The 20,616-nt window shown below is 42.9% G+C and overlaps 1 protein-coding gene across 1 annotated transcript in view; it reads right to left on the minus strand.

Moving 5' to 3' along the window:
- Positions 1–11,254, minus strand: part of Acp3 (acid phosphatase 3) — a 46,474-nt gene extending 35,220 nt beyond the window's left edge. The window contains exon 1 of the mRNA XM_027414355.2: positions 11,138–11,254. Within this exon, the coding sequence (XP_027270156.1) occupies positions 11,138–11,254 (117 nt within the window). The remainder of the gene's footprint in view (positions 1–11,137) is intronic.
- Between the last annotated feature and the right edge of the window lie 9,362 nt (positions 11,255–20,616).

The raw sequence follows: 20,616 nt of genomic DNA on the forward strand, positions 1-20,616 counted from the left end.
TGAACAGCCAGCCCTTCCTACCAGAGCACAATGCCTCCTCCCAGCATCCAACTACAACAATACTTCCTTCATGCTTTTTCCATACTTGCTCTGCCTTGAGAAGTTGCTAAGTACTTCTCGTGTTTAATCCTCTCAACCAGTTCTGCAACTTAGCCACTGTCGTTATTATATACATTTCACAGCTCATCTTAGTTAAGTGATGAGTCCAAGTCCTCAAGCAGGTAGGAGGTAGAACTAAGCAGGTGTTGGGTGTGTATCTTTCACTACAGTCTTCTTTGTGTGTGTGTGTGTGTGTGTGTGTGTGTGTGTAGATTGAATCCGGGCTTTGAGCATGTTGCCTCACACTGAGCAGCCTTCAACTGCTAGCCTCCAGTCAGCCTTCATGCCTCACACTGAGCAGCCTTCAACTGCTAGCCTCCAGTCAGCCTTCATGCCTCACACTGAGCAGCCTTCAACTGCTAGCCTCCAGTCAGCCTTCAACACTAGCATTCTTAACCACTTACTAGTGACAGCTTCGTTTCCCCAAGTCCACTCCTCATCCCTCCTCTCCCAGCTAAGTCAGCATGATCTAAAACGTGGAGATTTTCAAAAATAAACTCTTCTCAATATACTCCTTTCCTATAAGACCAAAATGTTTATGTGTGCGTGGTGTGTGTGTGTGTGTGTGTGTGTGTGTGTGTGTGTGTGTGTGTGTATGTGTTGCACAAGAAGAACCCAAAACCCTGTTATAAAAAAGTTTCTAAGGCACCTTAATCTATGTGTAGTATTTAAATAGTAAAACTGAGATACAACAAACAAACAAACAAAAAGTGTGACTTCCTTAGCAGAGCACTGCCCTGCGGTTGGCAATCACCTGTAATCCCAGCACCCAGGAACTGAGATAAGATGCTAGCCTTGGTTACATACAAGACCCTGTCTCAATACACACACACACACACACACACACACACACACACACACACACACACACAGAGAGAGAGAGAGAGAGAGAGAGAGAGAGAGAGCTGGGTATGGTGGTATACATCTTTAATCCTAGTACTCTGGAGGCAGAGGCAGGTGGATTTCTGTGAGTTCAAGGGCAGTGTGGTCTACAAAGTGAGTTCCAGGACAACTAGGGCAATGTACAGAGACCTTGTCTCAAACAAACAAATTAACAAACCCAAAACAAACCAACAATTTCACCCAAAGACCCAAAGCAACATCAAAACAGCCAAATGTAGTGTTGTATACTATATAGTGAGTTGGAGGCCAGCCTAAGATATAATATGAGACCTTGTTCAAATAAACAAAACAACACACACACACACACACACACACACACACACACACACACACACACACACAAATAAATGAAACAAAGTAAATTTAATAAAGAGCAGAGCACTGAAGTTAATCCCAACTATACCTAGGAATAATTGCATTCTCACATGTTACAGTAGATTTTAAATGTTGCTAAATTAGTGGCTGAAGTATACCATGAACTTTTTGTGAGAAGTGTTCCATAAAAACATAAATATCCCTGTTCCAGCGAGGAACTGCAGGTTAAGTGTGTGAGTGTGTGTGTGTGTGTGTGTGTGTGTGTGTGTGTGTGTCCATGTCTACATGAATGTATGGGAATGTCCTGTCCCCATGTGTGTTTGGACCCATGTGGCCATGCCTGTGTGTGCAGGTGACATTTGTTGAGCTCAGAGTTTCTCAACTCAGCAAGGACTATGTCTAGGCAGTCTTAAGTCTACAGTGGGACAGCCTCCTAACTCTACTATGTTATTGCTTCCGGCCTCAGTCAATTAATTCTACTCTATCAAAACCTTTAGAAAACTAAAAAATGCAGTATTGAAGGTGATGAGTTTCCACAGAACTAGTGATGGTTGCAGTGGGAAGAGATCTGAGACCTTGAGAACTCTCAATCACATACTCTATGCTTAAAAGAACCCTCTCCCCTGCTATCTTTTGTGGTCGCTTGTTTTAGAAAGGGTCTCCCTCAGCATACCCTGATCTAATGAAGGCTGGTTTGAATTTGCAGTGATCCTCCTGTTTCAGTCTCCCAAACATTGGGATGGCAGGCATGAACCACCATACCTGAATTCCTGGCCACTTTTACTATGTTAATCCTACCCATCCATGAGCACGGGAGCTCTTTCTATCTTCTGATACCCTCTCCAATTTCTTCAAGGACTTGAAGTTTTCATCATACAAATCTTTTACTTGTTTGGTTAGAGTTACCCCCAATATATTTTATATTATCTATGGATATTGTGGAGGGAGTCATTTCCCTGATTTCTTTCTCAGCCCGTATGCCATTTGTATATTAGAGGGATACTGATTGTTTTGAGTTAATCTTGTATGCAACCCCTTCAATGAAAGTGTTTATTAACTGTAGGAATTCCCTGGTTGAATTTTTCATTGATTATGTATGCTATCATATCATCTACAAATAATATACTTTTTTTTATAAGGAATACCTATGAACCCACTGCCAGCTCCTAAGGATAGTCATGTTTTACTGCTCTTTGCAAAGATTCAAAGTCTTTATAAGAGCTCTTCCCCGCAAGCCCTACCTGATCAGGTCCCTCCTTCACCTCAATGTCCTCAGCTTACATTCTTGCTAAATGTGCTTAGGCACAGGGGCCCTCATTCTGGCCCAGCCCCAGTGCCTTTGCCCTGGACTTTCTATCTTCTTTGAATGCCTAGTGTCTGCTGCTTCTCCTGAGACACTCTCTCTTTCTTCTCTCTCTCTCTCTCTCTCTCTCTCTGTCTCTCTCTCTCTCTCTCTGTCTCTCTCTCTCTGTCTCTGTCTCTCTATCTCTCTGTCTCTGTCTCTCTGTCTCTCTGTCTCTCTCTCTCTCTCTCTCTCTCTCTCTCTCTCTCTCTCTCTCGATATTTTGGTTGCTGGAGGAAAACAGGAGGAACCTTTCTCATTAAGTAACCCTTGCACAATCTCAGCCTTTTCTTACTGTTTTGTTACCAACTCTAATATTTTCTGGTTGTGTCCATTAGAGACTTAAAAAAAATATTAGCTGGTTCCTTCTCTTCCATACTAGTTAGTTTTCTCATCACTGTGACAAAATACCCGACTGTAACACTTAAGGGAAAGAAGGAAGGTTTGACTTTGGCTCCTGGTTTGAATATGATCTGTCATGGCAAGGAAGACATGGTATTGGGAGTGTGAAGCAGGTGGTTGAATTACATATGTGGTTGAGAGCACAGAGAGTGAGGGGAATGCTGGTGGTCAGGCAGATTTCCCTGTTTTGAAAGCCGCCATTTTATCCACTCTAGGACCCTGGGCCCTAGGATTGACCTGCTGGAATTCAGAGTTGTGTCTTCCCTCCTCAGTTAAACCTCTCTGGATATACTCTCAGACACACCCAAGGAGTGTCCCTAGGTGATGTTGGAGTTAGACGAGCTGATAATGGAGATCAGTATTGCAACTTCCTAGGAAGTCCATGGAAGTAGAATCCCTGTGGAAATGGCCACTGTCTGGAATACAGTAACACACAAAGGCCTGTATAGATGAGCTAATGGACCCTGGGTTGGGTCTCCTTCCTCCAGGCTGGTGAGAACATCTTTCCAGCCCTCTGATTTCACAAGAGCTTTTGACTTTCATTGTCATGTAGCAACCAGCTATGCTGTGCAATCCTGTTCCTTTCTTCCTCCCCGGCCCTCAACTTCCCCTTCTATCATGCCAATTTCTGTCTTTGATTTGGAATAGTGAGTCCCCCCTTGGACTATGCTGGAGTTTAACAAAACGCCATGTTATCCTTTCTGGTTTGGAATTCAAGATAGCATAAAAACTTTGGGATGTCTTTGGATCCAAAGTCCTGGGCTCACACTCACAGACAAGTGTTTTAACCACTGAGCCATTTCCCCAGTCCTACTTTCTCCATTTAAGGAACTAAGAAATAAATCCATTGGCAGGTATTTAGAACAGAAGACAGTTTGGGCAGAAATGATTGCAGTAGATGGATGCCATAAAAGGTAAGAGGGAGCGCCAGCTCTGAAAAGAATCGGTATGCAGCTACATCCTGCACTGGACATGGGGAAGACGTGAGAGGCCTGAGCAAGATCTTTCTTCAGGGCCCAGGAAGAGCAAGAAGCCAGCAGGAAAGGGAAGTGGTACAAACTGTGTGTTGCATATCATGCAATCTGTAAACAGAAAGCTCTGATATTCTGATTACCTAGGGCCTGTTTCAGAGCCCAGCTTTCTCAACCACTGCCCCCCTTACCCTGAGAAAATGACTGAACTCAAAAGTTTTGCATGTTTCAATTTCTCTTTCCAGGTAGCAACAAAATAATTTTCAATCAGTCAAGAGCAACACAAGAATTGCAGGTGTAATAGTTTGTGTGAGCACAGAGCACACAGGGTGCATCCAGTCTATGTTATCTCTTGTTATATTTGTTACTAGTGTTATTCACACCCAAAACTGTCCCGTATGCTTCCTTTCCTTCTGAAAATAGTTTGTAGCATCCAGGGCATTACCCATTGAGCAAAGGAAAAATACCCATCTCTTTCAAAAAAAACACCTCTATTAATATCTAATCTTCCCCCAGTGTGCATTTATCCAAGAGCCATTTTTGCTTTTGCTTTTGGGTTTGAGCCACTGTGCAATTTTGACATGTTTAGATTGGCAATCTAAAATGTGTTGAGCCAAATACTGTCTCTCTAATGAGTTTGCTACTCTGAAAAATTTCAAAATGTGTGGACAGGCAAGTGGGAAGAAGTTCCTGGGCTTTCAAGCTTAGACTGACTTCCTGCCTGGCCAGTTCCAGCTCTCAGGATCATCGGCTTCCAGCACACATGCCTGAAGAACCTGCTGGTTGCCAGAGACATCTGCTGCTCCTGGGCACTCATGACTAGGGAGCCACACCGTGAGGGAGAAAGAGCAGAAGGCTGGTCGTGAGTAAAAGAATCTCATTTTCTTTTCAGTGGGGGCATTTTATGTAGTGGCTCTCTTTTCAATCTAAGCCTCAGGTCTAGATATGCTTCGAGAGCAGGATTTATCAAATCCCAAGCCATTAAAGACACGAGCTTGGTCTCAATAAAATAAAAAAAAAATTAAACAAAACAACAACAGCAAGAACTCTGACTCTCATGTAACACTAATATCATATTATATGCCTTTTGGGTAATTTTGGAGATTCAGTATGAAAGTCAAGTGCCTGGCATCTGCTCGATGCTTACAACCTATTACTTTTTTTTTAATTATTTTTTATTTAATTTAACTTTATTTTACGTGATTGGTGTTATGGTGTTGGATCCCCTGGAACTGGAGTTATAGATTGTTGTGAGCTGCCATGTGGGTGCTGGGAACTGAACTCTGGTCCTCTGGAAGAGCAGTCAATGCTCTTAACCACTGAGCCATCTCTCCAGCCCCACAACCTATTACTTACACTTGAAATTCTACTTGAAGTAAAGAAGAACATGGTGAAGAGGTCTTGTGAAGTCTATGCCTGTGGCTAAAAGCCTTGTTTAAACATCATCAGTAAAGATAAAGGCAAATCAAAGATCTCTCCCAACACAAAGCCATGAAGGAATTGAATGGACCAGTATACTGAGTGAAATAGCAATAGGTTTGTGATTCTGAATCACTCACTAGTACATACTTCTCTTGTGTTTATTGGGCCAAAGCCTGAAGCTAGGAAGAAAACTGATTGAACTTAAAAGATATGTAAATACCTACTTGATCCATTTGAGAATAAAAACAACGAACTGGTCATGTGACTGGTTAGTCTATGGAGACTAGCACTTGTCACAATGATCCCTGTACTGGCCAAAGAGCTGAAAGTACTTTTCATGCATTTCCTTAAGCCTCATAACAACTCCACGAGGCGTTATTAGCCCCATTTTCAATGATGACTCACAGACTGGTTATGTGGCTCATCTAGAGCCACACAGCTAGCATTGGGTTGAGCTGGCATTGCAACTCAAGTGGTCTGAGTCTCCGGTCTGCACTTCTTGCTACAATGCTCTATTGTATGGTGCTGTCCAGAACCATGTCAATTACTTTCTAATACCCTCTACATAGTCTACCTCCATGGCATCCTCATCTCTCCAGTAACCCAAATTAGAAATCATAGGGTCATTAGCTATTCACCATTTCCTGTAACATTTATATCCAACCCACTGGATTCTGTTTGCACAATTTATGACATTACTTCTGCTTTCCAATTCTACTATATTCTGATCCAGTCAGGTCTTCACAGTGCTTTCTTTGTCTGAACTGTGGTATGATAGCCCCTCTCTGTTTTCACCCCCAGCCTCTCTCCACAGAGCACACAAGATGCACAGAACTAAATGTCCCCAAGGGGGGAAAAATAAGCTGGAGATAATAGGTGGGGAAGACAAATATGCAAATGAGTTTTGTGGTTGGTCTAGGATGGTAGGAGAACTGTTAACGGTCTAACATCTGTCTCCTTTCTTTGTTCCTATTTAACTAACAAGTTAATAAATGAAGGGTCTTCTCAGATCTTGAGGATATTATGGTAAGCAGCATAAGCTGGTCACAACAGACAACGATGGTATAGTTCTAAAAATAAGAGACAGCTAGAAGAGTTTAACTCATAGAGACAGAAAATAGGACAATGACTTCCAGAGGTCTAACAAGTATGTCAAACCTTCTGACATTGTAATGAGACACTGTCATCTGTATAATAAATTGCAAAATAAATTTAGGTGAATTTACAATTTTGTATTGGGTCAAATGCATAGATAGATATTCTTGGTCAGATGCTGCCCATGAGCTGAAGGTTGGACAGGCCTGGATGGGGGCAAAATAAGGAGCTACTATTGTAATGGGTATGAAGTTTCAGTTTTGAAAGAAAGTTCCACAGATTCATGGTGATGGTGGAAGTCTGTGAATATACTTACACCATTGAAGCCTACTCTTAAAATGGTTAAGATAGTAAACTTTAAAACTGACTAGAAATCATCTACAATTAAACCAAAAAGTTAGAAACCTTCCATTTTAGATGATGACTCTGTTGTGGAATATTTCTTTACACAGTATGAAGATGTGTCATTGTGATTGGTTTAATAAAGAGCCGAATGGCCATTAGGTAGGCAAGAAGAGGTTAAGGCTGGACTTCTGGGGACAGAGAGATCTGGGAAGAAGAAAAGAAGAGTTGCCTGTGGAGGCAGAGGGAACAGACATTCAGGAGGAGAAGTAAAAGCTGAGAGTCACACGGCAACACATAGATGAATAGAAATGGGTTAATTTAAGTTATAAGGGCTAATAGGACAAGCCTAAGTTATAGGCCAAACTTTCATAATTACTAATAAGTCTCTGTGTCATGTTTTGTGAGCTGGTGGCCCAAAGAAAAATCTGTCTGCATGACTTTCAGCAGCACTTGGACCCATTCATACTTCCATACCTAAATCATGCCACTTGATCCTGAAGATGACCTGTAAAGGTAGAAACATAGCCATGGTTGTGATCCTCAACTTTAAGTTCAGGGAACTTGAAACTCAGCTGTTTTCATTAAATGGCCTGTCTCTGCTCCCAGACCTGGTTAACAGTAGCAGAATTGAATTAATAAAAATTCTGTGCTTTTCTAGGTATCACTTCCAACTTCTATCCTAACAAAAAGCATTAGAAAACTATTACTGGATTGACAGCCATTCCTTGAGGAGTGGGAGTGAAGAAGATGAGGTGGCCCAACCTTGGTTGGGAGCCTACTCATCCCCCTGAAGAGGCCATGTGCATAGGGCTTGGAGGCTGTTTGAGCCAAGAATGTACTGTGACTCAGGTAAGACTGAAGAAATAAGGTCAGCCCTGAAGAATAAAAGGAGGCGACGTATTGTGAGTCATTATCCCTTTCTTTATAAACAGCCGGAAGAGCAACACAGAATCTTTGTCTGTCTGAGATCACCTGACATGTGGTTTTTCTCTGGCTGAAGGCAGAGATGCTTTTACAATGGCATCTTCTCTTTCTGGTGGAACAATATGATGCCTGAGATTATTGTAAAAAGAAAGGAAGCTAGCGTGTGTGGGAAATGAGTAGGTATATGGGAGAAGCAAGATTGACCCTGGGTGATAATTACCAAGGCTGGCTAGTGCATACACTAAGACTCAGCATACTTACTCTCTTCTCTCTACAATGTTAAAAATACCCGTTCTCTACAGACAGTCTGGGGAGGTGGATGCCAGAGTCATCCCAAGAAGCAGTTTACTAAGTGGGTTCCTTCCTTGAAATCCATAGTGTCTGTTGAAGACACACTTCATTCAAAAGTTTAAACAGACCCTTTTAACACATCTAAACCTGCACTAGACTTAGCTTCTTTTTCATCCAGCTGTTAATAAGTGGTCAAACCACAATATCATGGGAAATACTTTTGTAAGTTTGTTTTAAAAGATCATGTAAGTTAGCCAGGAGGTGGTGGTTCAAGTCTTTAATCCCAGCTTTTGGAAGGCAGAGACAGGTGGATCTCTGATTTGAAGGCCAGCCTGATCTACAGATCAAGTTTCAGAACAGCCAGGGCTACATAGAAACACAAGATCATGTAGGACTGGCAAATGGTTAAGTGGGTAAAAGTGCTTGCTGTTCAAGCCTGATGCCTTGACTTCAATCCTGAGAACTCAGTGTTGGAAGGAGAGATCAACTCCCAAAAACTGTCCTCTGACTTAACACATGTGTCCCATGGTGTGTGTGTGTGTGTGTGTGTGTGTGTGTGTGTGTGTGTGTGTGTGTGTGCATGTCCAGTGTAGCAGTGGGCTGAAGATGTTCTCCTTGGCTGCTTGTCTGTCACATATGAGTCTTTGGATTCATGCATGAGACCTTGGGCCCCCAGCACCATGAAAATAAATAAATAAATAAATAAATAAATAAATAAATAATAAAACAAAACATGGGTAACTAATTGTTCTTCAGCGAGAACAAGAATCAAGGACAGTCTCCTCTTTCTGTCACAAATAGCTTTTCGGAGTTGAGGATTTATTTTCCTTGAACTATGGAAGAGAAATAAGGAAGCCATCTACAACCTCTGAGTCAGGGTAATGTTACACATTTTGTAGTCCTCTCGGACCAGTTCCAGGTCCTGGGCTATATGCATTCAGCAGAAATAGCTGGATCTAGTGAACTTGAAGGACATCGTACATGTGGGTTTGAGGCTGTTTTCCTACCTGTATGACAGTCATCAAGTTTCCTAACCTTGGCCACTTGTATCTTCATCTTGAAAGTAAGAAAAACAAGTTTGTGGGGGGGGTTTGTTTTTGTTTTTTTGTTTTTGTTTTTGTTTTTTTTGAGACAGGATCTCACATAGGCCAGGCTGGTCTTGTACTAGTTTTTAAGGTGACCTGGAAATTCTGATCCTGCTGGCTCCATCTCTTTAGTAATGGGTTACTAGATTTGGGGTATGTACTACTTGGAATTCACTATGTAGACCAGGCAGACCTCGAACTCACAGAGATCCTGCTGCCTCTGCCTCCCAAGTGCTGGGACTAAAGGCGTGCCTCACCACACCAGATTCATCACTCTTCTATTTGTTCTCTCAATAAACTTCTGAAGATTTCTCTGAATGTTCAATCTAACCATTTCTGCACAATCAAATAGCCCCTATAATCAATAAAAGGAAGAAAATGATATTTTCTGGCTTATGTCATCAGAGATAAGTTGTTTTGTTAGAGGCCAAGGAAGATATATTAAGTTGCCCATTATTTAACATTTATAGAAGGAAGCCACTGTAGGAAAAAACAGTTTATGTTTGCTTTCTGCTGTACTGGTTAATTTTTGAGTTGTAAGAGAGTTACCTTTGTAGCTTGGTTTCTTTAAGGAAAACTAACTGGTAGTCACTGAATATATATTAACTGAGAGTGGAGAGGCAGAAAGAATAGAAAGGAAACCCACAGCCATTTGAGAGCTGAGGCAAGTTACCTGGGCTGTGGGTGGAACTCTGAGAGCTGCCGCTGCAGGCAGCTAACTGGAGCTCACTCTGGTGCCTCAGAGAAGTCTGACAGTCAGTCAGCTGGTTCCAAGCACAGTGTGACAAGACACAGAACCATTCCATGCTCCCTACACTCTTCTATGAGTGCAAGGAGCTCATGCGTGTAAGGGAAAGAATTGTTCACATGGGTGTCCTGCACTAGCAACACAGAAGCCTGGCAGCTGACGAATGGTTTTCAGGAAGAGCATGGTGTTTCCTCGGTTTTCTCCTCTTCTGTTCTTGACTCAAAACCAGTAAAGATCTACCTGACTAAGAATCATGATTTATGTAAACTTAAAGATTTTCTGTAGAAAGAGAGGAATGTCCAGAACACCTCACACTGACAGGAGAGGAACCATGTTTAAGTGTTAAGTAAGAGTGTTTTTTCTCTAAATCATGAAAATAGCTTCTGGGTATTCTTGCAGAAGGAAAACGTGCTTATGAATTAGCCAACTTTCGTTTTATTGAATACAAAATGTAGGTAGCAATGAAGGGTGTGAAACAAAAGAAGCAGAGAGAGAGAGAGAGAGAGAGAGAGAGAGAGAGAAAGGAAGGAAGGAAGGAAGGAAGGAAGGAAGGAAGGAAGGGAGAAAGAGAGAGGCAAATACCTTTAACTTTGAACACCCACTTTCCATATGTTTCTAACACTCAGCTGTATATATATATATTCCCCCCCCATACCAAGCAGCACACACACACCTGTCTTCTTTTTATTCACAGCTTATCACAGTGACTGTATGTAGAGAAAATCATGTTTTAATGATCAACTAAATCAGTTTATTTGGTAGTCACTCTGAAATTTTGCGTTCAGTTTCTCTTTTGTGTTACCAAATGTCCACAACAAATATATGCTCTAATGTCATGATAAACATAAGGAGTGACTTAACTTCAGAAAGTGACTGTTTCTTGATTCGAAAACAAATGATCATTACGTGGAAAGAAGCCAGGCTAGCTCCTGGCATACGAACAGGGCTAGCTGTGACTTCCCCTGTCAGTCAAAAGGAGTCAGACCAGAGGGCAGCTGTAAAGTAAGTAAAGAAGCAATGCTATCAACGGCAAAAAGAACGCTGTCTTTACTAAAGCAAGCTTGCATGACTTTTCACTTTCAAGGCTGAACAACGTCTGGTTTCGGGCTGATAACAGAAAGGAAACATGAAAGGTGACATTTGGTTTCTCTGACTCTCTGGTATCAGGAAAAAACAATGAGAAAGGTGTACTTACCAATGTCACAAACTTCAGTTCCTTGGCTTGGCCTGGGTCCAGGTGGAGAGAAAGCAGGAGCAGGCAGCCAAGGCCAAGGCTTACTGTCCAGGTCAGGTGCAGAGGGACGGCTCTCATGGTGAGAGAGAGCTGCTTCTGGCAGCTGTAGGAGGTGCTGCACTCCAGAAGCCTCCTGGAGGGAAGTGCCTATTTAATCAAGAGATTGACAGGAAGGCGGAGCCATGTTCTTCACTAGTAGGATTTCGAGAAGGGTGGGGCAGGGCTTGGCATGCAAATAATACCAGGTCATATGTGTGCTCCAGATCCCAGCCTCCTCCTTCAATTAGGACCCTGAGTCCCAGAGCAGGCACAGCTGGGACAGCTCAAGGCCCTCACTCTGGCCCAGCCTTCTGCTTTGCTTTCCGCTCACCTTTCTTTCTCTCTCCCATAGGTGGTGGTGATGCTGTACTGGCTTGGTGGCCAGCCCTTGGGAAGAAATCCTCCCTGCCTCTGGAAGGCTTAGGCTTCTGCTCTTAGTGTTTCAGGAATCCTCAGCTGTGGGCATGTATTGACATGACGGGGCTCATTCTCCTGCTAAACGTGGTGTCTAGTTTTAAACTCGTGTAGCCAAGAAAGGTGTTTAAAGTGGCAGGAAAGTGAGGATGGGGATATGTTGAAGATTTCTCTTCATGCCTTAAGACATTTGGGGTCATTTGTGGCAATGCAAAGCTGCTTTGGAGGCAGGCCTGTTTTAGAAAGAATATATACAAACAATAACAAACAGCCTACAGGTGCCACCTGGGCTCTTACCAATAACCAGAACAAACTCCTTGGGTCACAGATCAAAAACAAATAGTAACAAAGGAGCCAGCAGCAGGACAATTGGGAAGGGGGGATTAGCCAGAGTTGGAGGAGAGTAAGACAGGCATGGAGGCGAATACGATGGAAATACATAATGTACATGTATGAAAATGTCACAATGAAATCCATTATGATGTATAGCTAACATATGCCAGTAACACACACTAAAACAGTGAAACAAACAAACAAACAAAACCAAAGAAGCCCACACTGCTTTGCTTTATTGACAGTCATCAACTTTGGTTATGAACCTTTTTGGGGGAGACACACCCTTGACTCTCTAGCCATGACCTCACCAGGACTCTAAGGAAGAAGATGCTATGTAGGGAGGAAACTTGGCTTTCTGTTTTTTTGCCACCCTGTCAGTCTCATCACTGGCTGAAACAACAACACCTGCTGGAGAGGTAAGAACCTGCAGGTGACGTGGAGCAGAGTGGCCTGCTATGATGTTACCGCCCCCAGGATAGAGGAAGAACAATGGTTTGCCCACAACACCCTCAGCATTTCATTAAATTTACCAGGACAGCAGGTTGCATTGCCATGTGGTCTTAGGAAGCCCTGGAAGGCGGTGTGTGGGAGAGCTGTGGTTCTTCTGGTATGGGGAAGTGAGAATTGAGTGTGTGTGTGGGTGTGTGTGTGTGTGTGTGTGTGTGTGTGTGTGTGTGTGTGGTAGGATTATACATTTAAAGGGATATGTGCTCTTCTCTTTGCTGCTTGCGTTCTCCTCCAAATAGTTCCACTGTGATTTCCACCCGGTGTGAACCCGAGAAGATGGGTATAAGGCAAAGGGCATGGAGATGGAGACTGCTAGGCATTATGGTTTGCAATGTCCCCCATAAACTCATGTGTTTTGACACGAAGTTTCCAGCTGGTGTTGCTGTTTTAGGATGTTGTGAATCCCTGGGGAGGTAGAGCCTAGCAGCAAGAAGGGGTTACTAGGGCCTAGGCTTGAGGTTTTATAGCTGGGTACCACTTCCAACTCACTCTCTGCTTCCTGTTCTATTAAGATGTAAAGAGCCTTAGCTGTATGTATTCCTGCTACAGAGGAGCCTCCTGCCACAAGGATGGACCTAATCTCCTTAAAAGCCCAATCAAGCCTCTCCTCTCTTGGGTTACTTCCTGTCAGGTATCCAGACTAGGGCAGACATGAGTTGTTGTAGAAAACCCTGGGGTGCTCACCTGGTAACACAAAGGACTCTCCACCAGCTACAGTTCACACAGGCTTAGTCAGCTCCCAACTCCTAACTATCGCTGGATCCCCGATTCTGCAAAGTATTCCAAGTTCTCAGGTTCCACCCTTCTGTCTCCTTCCTTGTTCCATGGTCCACACTTGGGACTGTTGCAGTTATGGCCTTTGCCCTTCCTGAAAATGCTGTGGTTCAATGAGCTACCTGTTTCCTGGACTGTGTAAACATTTCTGATCCTTGCTGTCTCTGTGGTATACCCATTGGGTTTTTCTATCCCTCCCAGATGTTCAGAAACATTAAATATTAGCCCTTTTGTCAAAAACTGCAAAACTTCCAATTACCACAAGGGATACACATGTGTTTATCTTCCTCACCTTGTAAAACCTTGATGCAAGCCGGGCGTTGGTGGTGCAAGCCAGGCGTTGGTGGCACACGCCTTTAATCCCAGCACTCGGGAGGCAGAGGCAGGCGGAGCTCTGTGAGTTCCAGGCCAACCTGGTCTCCAGAGCGAGTGCCAGGATAGGCTCCAAAACTACACAGAGAAACCCTGTCTCCGAAAACAAAAACAAAAAACAAAAAAAAAAGAAGAAAGAAAGAAAGAAAAAAAACTTGATGCAAATGTTTAGCCCCCCAGCACCCCACGAGGGAAGTCTTTCGTTTACATAAAGACCCTGTAGCATTCCCCAACTTAAGTGACCCCTCTTGCTTTCCTTCATTTCCTTCACAAGGATTCTTTGAAAATGAGGCAATGGAGGAAGACTGTGAGGTCAGACCCAGACAATGGGGAAAAGACAGTCATCATCTGAGGTACAATAAAAACCAAACTAACATCCTGTTCCCACGTGCATGCCCTTCCACTTTCATGAGTAGCACAAGCTTCTCCTCACAGCTATGCTTTTGCCTGGTCCAGACACTTTAGTGGGAGCAGCATTTTCTTTCTTTGTGACCCTGAATTTCGTTCTAACATCAACGCTTTCTTAAAGACACAACTGGGGAGAAAGCTGCTTGTGTAGAAACATCTCAAATGCAATTTCTGTTGATTTAGGTAGATGGCTTGTGTTTCACTTCCATCTTGGTTGTTATTATACCTTAGACTCTGATCATCAAACATAAGGAGAGAAGAATTAAAATTAAACATGCAGAGGGCTGGAGTGGTGGCTCAGTGTTGAGTGTTTGCTGCTCTTTCAGAGGACCTCAGTTCTGTTCCCAGCATCCATGTCAGGTGTCCAATAATCACTTGTAACTCCAGCTCCAGAGGTTCTGATGCCCTTTTCTAGCTTCCACAAGTATCTCCAAGCACATGGCAAACACGAAACACACACACACACACACACACACACACACACACACACACACACACAGTAATAATAATGTAATAATAATAACAATTGGGCTAGAGAGATGGCTCAGTGATAAAATACATATTTTGCTCTTGAAAAAGACCCAAGTTCAATTCCCAGCACTCAACACTTTGTCCAGGGGGATCCCACACCACTGGCTTTCAAAAGTGCCTTCTCTTATATGCATAAATCTATACAGGTACACATATTCACGTTTAAGAACTAAAAAAAAAACATTTTAGAAGATTGTACAAGTAGTCTTATAAATCCTGAATACTATGAACTTGAGCCTGAAAGAACCTCAAGTAAGAAAAAAACAAAAAACAAAAAAACAAAACAAAACAAAACAAAAAACACCAAACACAGCTTAGACTCTTGTGTGGTGACACTGGAAGGAATTGGGGCTGATCAGGGTACAGTAATGTGAATGAAATTTTCCTGAAAGAAGCTGCACCTTCACAGGCTGACTTAGGACTTCACTGGTGTGTAGAAGTTGGACCACTGCAGGTTCAGAGCGGGATTATCTGGGTCCATCTTTAGCCCCTTTAACAATTACCTAGTTCCCACCTATGTATGTAATGTTACATTCCTGTGACTGTCAGGTAAGTCCTTGGGATGTATAAGTGGGCCCTCACATCCACCAACGTAAATGCTAAGACTGTCATCAGAGAGCATCAGATGCCTAAAGGAGAAGCCTCCCCACTCTGCTCCAACCACCTACCTGCTCGTCCCACCAGTGTATCTAAAAAGTGTACTGATTGATAGCTTTCTTCACTGTGTCTCTCTATATAAAGTTTCATGAAACTGTTACCATGTTGGCCTGGAATTTGGGGTACCCTAAAGATGTTTCAGGCCATGGCCACTCATATTTGACTCCAGAATAAACCATCTTTTATCCTTTTGGAGGTGAGAACTGTGTTTTTGTCTTATAAGTGAGGCTCATGAAAACATTATGTCTTTTATACAAGCTAAGGCTAGCGATAGTTTCCCATGATTAGAATGCAGACCAGACTGAACCACCCAACTGCTTATTCCTTCACATGTCAAGTGCCACCCTCTGGCTAAGGCAGTGCTAAGAAGTCCCATCATTGGGACAGGTTGGGGTTTTGGGAAAGTGGTGTGCTCAGATAGAGATTTGCATACAGGAAGCTCATTAAGGAGGGCGCTCCTTCAAGGTGAAGAGGGGGCAAGAAAAATAACCAGGGCTGGGCAGAGGGAGACCTTGGACTGCAATGACATGTTAATGAAACTCAAGCTGACCCTGCTAGTTATTTTGATAACCTTTTGGAGTTGTCATGGTTTGGGGTAAGGGAGCCAAGATTCCTTTTACCTCTGAACTAGCCAGGTTTCAACTGGGTCCTGACAGGGAGGGTGGCCAAGGTAAGGTGAAGGTAGCTCCTCTGCCAAGGCTAGCCTCATATAGGGTGGGAGTTGAGTGAGGTGAAATGATTTCTTAAGACATGAAGAGGATGGGCCGAGAGGATGACTCAGTGAGTAAAAGTGCTTGCTGCCAAGTCTCATGACCTGGGTTCAATTCCCAGAACCCACATGATGGAAGAAGAGAAACAACTTTTGCAAGCTGTCCTCTGGCCTTCACAAACAAGCTGTGGCATGGGTGGGAGCACACACAAAAATCAAATGGGTAAACAAACAAATATGTAAAAGATCTAGGAGGAATTAACTCAGTGTATGGTAGACATTTGGGTGATGGACCACAAATCTGTGGCAATGAATGAAAATTCATAGGAAACACTTTTATGGTCCTAGGTAGATAGATCAAGGGCCAGAAACGCTCTAAATGAATGGGTTGGAGCTAGAATTTGTAGCTGTTCACCAGGTGGGAATGCTGCCTAACGTATCTGGATGCCTATTGTCCTCACAATTATGTTATTGGACTCTTGGCACCTGATAGACTTCTAGCCAACTATAGTATTGATTAGCCAACTGTGATTATAAAGGTAAATTATTACATCTGCACCCTGGTCTAAAGTGAGCTCCTCTCAGTCAACATTTAAGATAAGGTGGGTTTAAAATAAGTGTTCTGCCTTTAATCTAGCTGTGTGTACTAGTCCATTTGAGTGTGTAAGAGGCGGTTTATGTGTGTTTGAGTTTGAGTATGAATGTGAGTGTGTTTGAGTGATGGTATGTATGTCTTTTCTCTTTTCCATGACATGGCATACATTTTTATTGTTCAGTGTTCTCAAGTGTCCCAACATATGACACCATTAAAGTGGATATACCTCAGGGAGCTCATCACATAGGCAAACACTTTCAAAGAAAAGTAACTAGTAAAACTTTATATATATATATATATATATATATATATATATATATAATATCTTTAAAGGGGGGTTTGCCAGTAGAAATTTGTTCTATAGCAGATTGTTTTGAAATTTGATATTTTTTTGGCCATAAGAGGAAGTAATACACGTTACAGCATGGATGAATCTTGAAACATCTAAGAAAGCAGCCACAAACCCCACACACTGCATCATTCTACTTACATTAAATGTGTCAAAGAGGAAACTCTTAGGAGACAGCAGGTAGATTAGTTTTTGCCTGGGGAAGGGAGGGATGTGTCAGATCCTGGGGTGACAGTCAAAAGGCATGTGGTCTCTTGGGCCTTGTGACAATTCTCTGATGCTTGCCCAACTGAGAAGCTACTAAAACCAATGAACTGTTCATTTTAAATGAATAAATTGTATAGCATGTGTGATATATGACAATAAAGTGGCTATGACAATAATTTAGTATATAACCAATGAGGAAGTATTTATGAAAATAATTTAATGTACAGCTATTCTACTATTTCTACTATTTAATATAAAGATGACAATAGGAGCATTCATCAATAAATAAACATATCTCATAGAGATTTAACAATGTTGGAAATCATGATCGAGTAAGTTGGAGCTTGTAGGTACATGAAAACCAAGATGTTAAGGTTATCTATTGCTTTGAAGCAAATAAACACAAACTTGGTGGCTTAAAAAGAACTGTAATTGTCATCTGACATTGTTCCTGGGCCAACAGTCCAGGGGTGGCTTAAAAGGGGCTTTATTTAAGGCCTCTCACAAGGCTGCAGTTCAGTGTCAGCCAGGCCTGTGGTCATCTCCCAGGTTATGTGGTTGTAGGGGAGATTCAGTTCCTTCCTTTCTCTCTGGGCCCCTCCAATATGGTAGTGTGGTTCTCTGGGTGCACCAACCCAGAAGGTAGGAGAGAAGCATCATCAGTGATCATCTTTTTTTAGTAATTCTTAAACTTGATCATATGCAAAAATTACCTGGAAAGGTCACTAAAACGGGGTTCATGGTTGTCCCAGGAATTCTGGGACGGTAAGTTCAGACAAATAGCTGCCAGGACATAGTGGTGCCTGAGACAAAATGAAAAATGTCAGCACTGTCCAGCCTGTCTTCACTTAAAATGGATGCCCACTTTTCATGGCTTATTTAAAACCAACTTTCAAAAGTTCAGTCAGCTGACAACTTGCCAGAGCAGGTTCTCTCCTTCCACCAGGGGGTACCAGGGATTGAATTTGGGTTTTCAGGCTTGGTGGCAGTTGTCTTTGCCCACTGAGCCAATTCACCTACTGTAAACTTCCCATCCCCATTAGTTCTTTTTAATATTCAAGGCCAGTTCATTTGTTTGTTCCTCTTAAAGACTGATTTTTGACTGGACTCAGGCTTAGAAGTGGAAGTTCTCAGCGAGGACAGCCTACGTCACTCAGTGATCTGTTCCTGGTGTTTTCCTTTGGCTTCCTTCATTCTTTTATCCAAAAGTTTAGCATATTCTGCAGCCTCCTTGTTTTTCTTAGAGCATTGTTTCCCCAGAGCAATAAGTGGGTGTTTGTGTTGGCGGCCATGTGGAGTAAGAAGATGCTGACTCATGGGCGCTTTGATCCTGGATTTCTTGGCTTAAGGGCTTTCTGACAACACACTGGTGGACATCATCTTCTTTAGAAAGATGAAAACCTTTCAGATTCTGCTAGCTCTTTAGGGCCCCCAAACTGTTGAGGCACAGTGGTTTCTGTCAGTCGGGGAATATCCTTCTGTTTTTGCAATAACCAGGTTGAGAGCACTCAGATTGGCATCCACGATGCACTCAGACACAGACTCACATTTTCTCCAGTTCTCTTGGTCTATAACACTGGTTCTCAACCTGTGGATTTCGAACCCTTTGTGGTTGCATATCAGGTATTTACATCAAAATTCATAACAGTAGCAAAATTACAGTTATAAGTAGCAATGAAAATAGCTTCATGGTTGGGGGGGGGGTCACCACAACATGAGGAACAGTTTTAAAGGGTTGCAGCATTAGGAAGGTTGGAAATCACTGGTCTAGAACAAGAATGCCTTGTACTCAACAGCAGGTGCACTCTGCCATGTGTCAAGATGCTTTGTTTCAAGGGGAAACCTTGTTTGTCATCCCACCACTGATTCTGACCACATAATCCTTCCACTCTTCACCCAGAGCATCAGCAGCTACTTTCGTGGCCTCATGCCTCTTATAGAAAGTAGGATGCTAGAAGGATGTTTACAGGCATCACCCACTTCAGTGAGCTCCTCATAGCTGGTGGCTGGGGAGGAGATATTCAGCTTCATCTTGACATGGCCGACTACCACAAGGAAGAGGACCCTTTAATTTTTTTTTAATGTCTCGTTAAAATATTCATGTTGCCATCAGAGTTTATCGACATCCCCTGAATTTGGTGCCCAAAGTGAATGGCTCATTTACCTCCCTCTGATTCCCAGCCATGACTCTAAGGTTTGGGAGACTGGCCATAGCTGTTTCTGTTTCCTCTTGAGATGAAAGTTTTAACTTTTCCTGATTTCTCTCAACAAGAAAATGCAGGCTTGGGTGAGATGAAGCAGACGTTGGATAATTGCTCTGAGGCTCCTGGATGGAAGGGAACCATCTGCTTTGATCTCCAAGGCTGAACAAAGCTGACTGTAAACCAGCCCCTCGACTTGGCCTACAGACAGCTGTCCTCATAAATTTTCCTCTTTGTAACAAAAGGGTCCCAGTACGTTCTAAATCCTACCCTTATACCCACAGATACATGTAGCTACCACTTCCCATCAAAGACGCCTCTCTTTACAGAAAATGGAGACCATCATAGAAAACCACTACAGGACACAGTGCAGAGATCGATGGATCATGGGAATCCAGACATCTACATCAAAACTCCTGCAAGCAAAGGCAAAGGTCAGTGACGAAACCACATGGGAGAAACTTCACCAGAGTCCACGTCACCCATCCTTCGTTATTCTGCAATCTAACTTCTCCAGGTCCACACGCGTCCGAGGGAAACAACGGGACTTGTGTGATCATGACAGAAGAATGGGCTCTTCTCCAACTCCAGTTAAAAACCCCAGGGAAGAGTCTTCATTTCTCTCCCTTTGTTTCCTACCGCCACATATTCCTTCTCTTATTCTGACTCATTCAAACATTCACCGAGTGCTCACACATGTCACACACTGATCTAGGTGTTTGCAAAGATGAAGCAAACCAAACAAACCCCGCGTGAAGCTCACGGTTCAGTATCGAGAGGCAGAGAATAAATGTGCCAGATAGAACTACCATGAGAACAATGACACAAGATGACATGACAAGTTACAAGGTGAGTGACACCATCAAGTTGGACTACTTTAGCTTTGTGGCCAGAGAGGGTTTCCATGAGTTGGCATCTGAGGTCTGAATGAATGCAGATCATAAACCATCTGGAACAGGGCATGCTAGGGAGATTAGACAAGTGTAAAAACTGAGTGAGGTTGTATTGTGTGAGAGAAGAAAACCTAATGTGACTGGAAACTTGTGGCCTTGGGAAGGAGTAGGAGGTATTGAGACTCAAACTACAAAGTATCAAACCACATAGGATGTTGCTTGCCATGGTGAGAAGTTTACACTCACTCTGGAGGGGGTAGGAAGACAAACGGGGGACTTTAATCAAGGGAGTTATATGTGTTTAAAAGTCATTGTTGCTATTTACAGAGAAAGGATTTCGGAGGAGCAGAAAAGAGATCACAAATGGCTGGGAGGTTCTTACAGTGGCCTGGGAAGCAGCTGGTAGCAGCTGGGACTGAAGTGGACCTAAAGGAGGTAAAATGAAATG

The sequence above is a fragment of the Cricetulus griseus genome, chromosome 4, assembly GCF_003668045.3.
Source record: "Cricetulus griseus strain 17A/GY chromosome 4, alternate assembly CriGri-PICRH-1.0, whole genome shotgun sequence".
NCBI classification, from domain to species: domain Eukaryota; kingdom Metazoa; phylum Chordata; class Mammalia; order Rodentia; family Cricetidae; genus Cricetulus; species Cricetulus griseus.